General features: G+C 38.3%; 1 protein-coding gene across 3 annotated transcripts; it reads right to left on the minus strand.

Moving 5' to 3' along the window:
* Window positions 1–501: 501 nt before the first annotated feature.
* LOC114419156 (plectin-like) lies at window positions 502–6,166 on the minus strand. 3 transcript variants are annotated; one of them, XM_028384803.1, is made up of 10 exons: window positions 6,025–6,166; window positions 5,325–5,911; window positions 3,529–4,975; window positions 3,260–3,486; window positions 3,022–3,180; window positions 2,742–2,924; window positions 2,392–2,595; window positions 2,176–2,274; window positions 1,467–2,072; window positions 502–1,091 (listed from the first exon to the last, which is right to left on the minus strand). In XM_028384803.1, the coding sequence occupies exons 2-10, from the start codon at window positions 5,901–5,903 to the stop codon at window positions 747–749; spliced, it is 3,849 nt and encodes a 1,282-aa protein (XP_028240604.1). In that variant the 5' UTR covers window positions 5,904–5,911; window positions 6,025–6,166; the 3' UTR covers window positions 502–746. The 3 variants fall into 3 exon arrangements, with proteins under 3 accessions (XP_028240604.1, XP_028240603.1, XP_028240602.1); XM_028384802.1 differs by having other exon boundaries at window positions 2,392–2,586; window positions 3,260–4,975; XM_028384801.1 differs by having other exon boundaries at window positions 3,260–4,975.
* Between the last annotated feature and the right edge of the window lie 714 nt (window positions 6,167–6,880).

The following is a 6,880-nucleotide window of genomic DNA, read 5'->3' on the forward strand; positions in this document are numbered from 1 at the left end:
GTTGAACCTACATTATAAGTAAACCTACCGATCCAAGTTCTTAAAGGTGCTGCAAAGACAAAACTAACCAGTCACATTATGATTAAACCAAACATCATACAGGAACTGCCAACTAAAAGTGTTTTGTTTTTTATAGGTGAAAACATAACCTAATGTTTATTGTTTAACCTTCAAATGTTTAACCTGTCTGCCAACAAAATATATATTTATTTAGCTTGAGAGACAACACAAATTAAAGCATATCTAATGAAGTTATGCGTTAGAGCTCGAGTATACATATGAGCAACAAATGAAAATGCTTACCAAATGAAAATGCGTATATCACCTAGTGAAATAAGCTTTTTTTGTTGTTGGACGAGTTTTATGATATTCAAACGAAACACACACGGAAGAAAGGGGCGTAAAAAAACACACTATAGTTTCTTCTATCCAAGTAATTTAGAAATAGCCACGATAGAGAGAAAATTAGAACAATAGATCATAAATAACAGCGAATGCATATATATAAAGAAGGCACAATCACAATAATTTATTATTCTCATAATTGGTGCAGAAGCATTCAGCAGTCACATCACATCCCAAACTAACAAATCTCAATATGAAGAAAATAATGGCTATGACCAAAAGCTAGCAGGAAAAAATTGCAAGGGCAAGAAAGAATTGCGTCTATATGTATTTGTGTAAAATATAAATATGTAACGGTAACTCTTCCCCGACAAACGCCTTGTGATTGCTTCCGAGTGTCCTCAGTAACCAAAGCCTTCAAGCGAAGATCTCAAAGAGCTGCTATTGCCCACATAAAACAAGGCAACAACAACCACAACTGCAATTAGAACCCACATCCATGGTTGAATTCTTCTCTTAGCCCGGTTGCGAAGAGCTGCAGGTACAGATTTTACCTTGGTCTGCCTTGTGAATTGAGATGGTTTCTGTGGCTTTTTTGTTACCTCAGCTGGTTTCTCAGTCAGGTCACTTTCTTCCACACTTGTTAGAGTTTCTGTGGTATGAGCAGATTCTTGTTCTGTATTCTCAGCAGTGACAGCAGAAGATGTCTTTCTTCTTTCCTTCTTCTTTGCTCTCTTCTCCCTTTCCTGCACGAAATATGCGTATGGTTATACCATTGAAGAAGAACATGTAAATTGTTAAGGCTATGTTCGAACTATTAGAAAGAGATGTGATGAAATGGAATTAATAAAATGAACCGAGGATAAATCAAACATAGTGGAATAAAACTTTCATTCTACCGTTCAAATATGTTATGATGAAAATGAACAAAATCCTAATTCCATCTCATTCCTTTTAAATTGGGGTGAAAAAAAAATAAAGAAAGTAAACAATAGAATAAAATGGAATAGGTTTTCTAATAGTTCCCATTAATATTCCATCCTAATTTTACCAATCCAAACAACATAATACCATTATATTCCATCCTCTTCGAGTCTAAATCATATATATATGTTAGTTACCTTCTCTTTCAGTTCAGCTTCTTTTTGTGCCTTTAAGGCAGCCCTTTGTTGGGCCTTCTCTGCATTACGCTTTTTTCTCTGCAGTGCCTCCTTAGCTTTTTCAATCTCCTCTAGCCTCCGCTTTTCCTTCAACTTTGCCTCCTCTTCCTCCTTCCTTGCCTTCTCAGCCTTCAGTATCAGCTCCTCTTCCTCCTTTGTTCTCACAGGTTCTTCTTCATTTTTATCTTTATCTTCATCTTCATCAGACTCATCACCCCAACGAGCCACATGCTTCTCTAAGGGAGCAGGCTTGGTAGGCTTTTTAGCTTTAGTTGTCTGACTTGTTTCAGTTCTTTGTGCCACAACCTTCGAATCAGGTTCATCCTTTACATTAACAGATTCTCTTGGAGATTTCTTTTCTTGTTCCATAGTTGTGTTCGAGACCATGGGAATATTTTTGGAAGCCCTTTCAGTTATTGCATTAGGCATTACAAGAGGCTCTTCATCAGGACCAAGTGATCGGCCATCCAGGGTTTGCAGTCGCCTCAGCGTACTCCTAGTGTTGCATCGGACATAGTCCCTTCTGAACTCATCATTTTTGTTCCATAGCTCCATGATTCTCTCAACCTATAAATTGGATACTAGTAAGTGCTGAATTCAATTTATTTGCCTAAGAGTGCATGAAAGAAAAAGATAATCTCTCTACTTGATTAATGTCTAAAAGAATCACCTCATCAACACAGAAGCATTGCAGCTCCTCTTTTTTCCCTCCTGCTGCTAGTTCCTGTGCTTTAGTTGCAGCATCTCTGTATTCCCAGAAATTTTTGCTCTGCAGTATCAGTACCGAAATAGGATCAATATTTGTACATGACATTTGCAATTGTTTTATCTAAGAGAAAAAACCAAAAAGAAAACGAATAATGTGGAAAGAATGGAAAACTCAAACCTTCTCATGCAATTGTTTTTTCAAAGCCAGTAACTTAGCATATGCCTCTTGACGAGTGTCATCAGCAGCCCTAAATCGAGCGAGCAACTCATTCAGCTTATCACATTCATCATTATATTTCTTCTTTGCGGCTTTCGTTTCTGCATCTGACTTCAGAACATTATTTCTAAGCACTTCCATTTCCTTCTTCAAAAGCTGTAAATGCTGAAAATAGTGAAATATTGGTACCTTGTCAAAGATATTAAAATCCCCTAAATTTAAGTACCCATATTTGATATCAATAGTGCCTGGGAAATGCAGTCAGTTACTTAATTCAGGGAATCTATCAAAGAGAAGCATGCATATGATACCTTAAAGTGCTCTTCAATATTGTCATCCTTGTTCTCTAGAGATTGTTGTGATTGATCTTGCCTTTTCATATTAGAAGACAACTCCTCACGATTCTGCTTCAATTGTTTGATCTCGCGTATCAATTGCTTTTCTTTATTTAGAGGTAAAGTTTCATGCTCGATCATGTGTTCCATGCTTCTTATCTGCCAATAAATCATATATCTAGAGAAGTAAACACAACAAAACAGGCAGAAGAATCAAATCCTTATAAATATCTCCAGAAGAAAATTGAAGGCATACCTTGCCATCTATATCCCCAACAGAAATTGCATTGTTTAATCTGTTCATTGTGGATTGAACTGAATCCATTTCCTGGCGTTTGGACTTGAGCAAGTCCCGAGCAGCTCTATGAGCTGCAATTGCAGCCCTAAACTCTTGGTCGAAATCCTTACAACTGGCCTGCTCATAGTAGAATTCAAAATAATTATCAAGATTGGTCTCAGACTTATGGAATACAGAAAAGCTTCTTTTATGTTACCTTTATAGTCTGGCTTTCAGCTCGAATAGCATCTCGAATTTTAGACTTCTCCTCTACTTGGTGAAGAGCATTTCTTATCTTCTCTTTCATGTTTCCATCATCATCATATCTGGGAACCCTGATCAAATAGTAGAATGGCTTTTCCACTACCTCTGCACCCACATTCTGTCCATCCAAAGCATCCGATGCAGGTCTTGAATCTTCATCTCCTTGATTGCTACCTTCACCTTCAACAGAAAGCCCACCTTTCACTGAAAGTTCAGCTTCACCCTCAATTGTGTCAGTTTTCTTCTGAGACACATCAACAAAAGGTTGAGCTTCACACTCCACTGCACCCTTTGAGTGTTCAGCTTCACTCTCCACTGCATTGTTTTTCATCTCAGACACAACAGAAGCCTCTTTTTCACTCTGCAGTCCACCGCTTGAAGTTTCAGCTTCACTATTCACTGCATCGTTTTTTGTCTCACACACATCCACAGAAGGTTCATTTTCACTCTCAGCTACACCATTTGAAGGATCAGCTTCACTCTCCACTGCACCATTTGAAGGTTCAGCTTCACTCTCCACTGCACCTTGTGAAGGTTCAGCTCCACTCTCCACTGCATCATTTGAAGGCTCAGCCACACTCTCAACTGCACCATTGGAAGATTCAGCTTCACTCTCCACTGCAACATTGGAAGATTCAGCTTCACTCTCCACTGCAACATTAGAAGATTCAGCTTCACTATCCACTGCACCATTTGAAGGTTCAACTTCACTCTCCACTGCACCATTCGAAGGTACAGCTTCCCTCTCAACTACACCATTTGAAGGTGCAGCTTCCCTCTCAACTGCACCATTTGAAGGTGCAGCTTCCCTCTCCACAGTACCGTTTGAAGGTTCAGCTTCACTATCAATTGCACCATTTGAAGGCTCAGCTACACTCTCCACTGCACCATTTGAAGGTTCAGTTTCCCTCTCAACTGCACCACTTGAAGGTTTAGTTTCCCTCTCAACTACACCATTTGAAGGCTCAGCTTCACTCTCGACAGCACTAGTTGAAGGTTCAGCTTCACTTTCCACTGCACCATTTGGAAGTTCAGCTTCACAATCAACTGCACCATTTGAAGGTTCAGCTTCCCTCTCCTCTGTATTGTTTTTCATCTCAGACACAATTTCACTCTGAACTGCACCATTTGAAGGTTCAGATTCACTATCTACTGCACTATTTTTCAACTCATGCACATCAACATCACTTTCAACTGCATTGCTTTTCATCACACAAACATCAACAGAAGGTTCACCATCACTCTCCACTGCAATGTCAGACACATCTGTGCAGCTTAAGGCTGTTAAAATTTCTCCTTCAGGAACTATTTCACTTCCTGCTTCCTCCTCAGACCTCTCCAGCTTACTTCCTGGTTCACCTTCAACAGCAATCTCATTCTCCTCAGTGCATTCACTTGGCTCCAGCACTGGCTCCGCCAAACCAGAGACAGACTCAACCTGCCCCTTCTCTAAACTGTTTTGAGCATCTTCAGGTTCACACTCCTTCACATCTGTAGAAGCTGAGCCACCATCAACAACAACAGGAACCTCATTCTTCTCAACGACTTCTTCCACATCATGATCACCATCCGTTACAATGTCCTTCTCATCTGAAACATCTGCACTAACAACATTCTCACTTTCCCCTCTTTTATTGACATCTTTATCAGAGACAGACTCACTTCTTCCCTACAGGTTAGAAGAAAACTGATCAAGAAAACAAATAGACTAATGAACCAAAATATCGCCTGAATCATTTAATTTAGCCAATTAGTCCTCAATTAAAAACATATACATGCATACATGCATAGTCTCAATCGCTAAAATGGCCTCCGTCTGGTCAACTTAGGAACTTAAACTATTTCACACGCTAATTTCAGAGTAATTAGCGACACAAGCTACTTCACGCACTAAAACAACATGTTTTGTAATTTCAGAGATTAATTTCAAGGACTAAAATAATTAAGCTAGAAAAGAAAAACAAATGAATTTATTTAAAAAATTAAAAGTACTTATTGCACTGTTAATCATTTCTTACCTGAACGTCATTTCCATTTCCACCGTTCTCATCAGTAGTAGCAGTTACATCATCGTGAACATCAACACATTCGAACTCGCGATCACTTTGACACACATCTTCTTCTCCCTCCACAACGACACCGTTTTCGTCTCCTGAAGCCTCCGCACCGTCCAGCATTTCACACTCCTCAACTCCGTTAGCAGTCACATCATCACCGTTCTGAACATCCGAATCACCGACAACAACGTACTCCTCGTGATCCGTAACCAACTCCTCTGCAACAGCATTAGCACTCTTATCATCATTATCCACGACGCCGTTTTGAACGGATCCCATGCCGTTTTGACTATCCGCACTTTTTAATTCATCCTCCCGCGAAACGACGTCAACTGTCGCCGTTTCGGTGCCTTCCTCTGCCGTACCGTTAGACACTGCATCGTTACAATTTTTCCCCGACGACGCGGCACCGTTGTTGTCGGCGGCGAGATCCGAATCGCCACCGACACCGTGAGCAACTCCATTGGCTTTGACGCTGCCGTGATCGTTGCCGGAATCGCTTTCTTCGCCGCGCACATTCACCACCTGCTCCTCCGTCATTGTCTTCCCTGCGACATTAACATCAAAATCAAAATTCAACCCAGCAAAAACACTAAAAACACGTCAAAAGAAATGGATCCAACGCGGATCAAACAGCAATGGCGGAATCGAATTTGCTTACGGAGATGCAGAGTCGGATCAGGCGTGGATCGAAAGTGCGAAGATCAGAAAATTGAAGAAAATGAGAAAATAAAAACGAGAAAACGAAACGAGTGTTTTAGGTAGGAACAGAGCGAGATGCAGATATATAGCCGACAAAGAAGAGAGGAAGAAAGAAAAAAAAAAAAGAAAAAAGAAAAAGCGAATAGAATAAGAATTAAGAAAGGTAATGTAAGTGTTCCACTTGGTTTCTAAATTCTACTAATTGATTTAGTTCGTGGATTTGTCTTTACATTTGAAATTTTTTTTGGATTTTAGACTATATGCATTTTTTTATCTGGATTCTTTTTATCAAATCAGAACAAACTATGATGCCATCGCTATATATTGATCCTTCCTTTTCTTGAGTTTTGACTAAAAAATCATTATCATTCAGTGTATGTGTTTAATTGTACAACTATTTTCTTTTAATAAGTAGGAAATAATAATTGTACTACAATTTGAAATATTAATATTAATTAATGTAATATTAATGAATTAAGCAATTGTTAGTTAGTACTTCTAAAAATTATAAAATTATAAGAATTAAAAGTTAAAAATTATTCACAAAACTACTAACTATGTAACTTAACCGGCTTATGTATCAAAAATTAATCAGCCTAAAATTGTTGTAACTTATCTAGTGATTTTGAGTTTGAGATTCTAGATATACAATTGCTTAAATACTTTGTAGACTTATGATATCTTAAAAAATTATTAAAAATATCATTAACTCATTCCAATATGTTTTTTAATTTAATTTTAATATAGCTAGTATTTTAGTTTATTGTATAGGATAATGTATATTTTTATATTGTTGAAATTTATAATGAATAAAT

This window comes from Glycine soja, chromosome 7 (genome assembly GCF_004193775.1).
Source record: "Glycine soja cultivar W05 chromosome 7, ASM419377v2, whole genome shotgun sequence".
NCBI lineage: Eukaryota > Viridiplantae > Streptophyta > Magnoliopsida > Fabales > Fabaceae > Glycine > Glycine soja.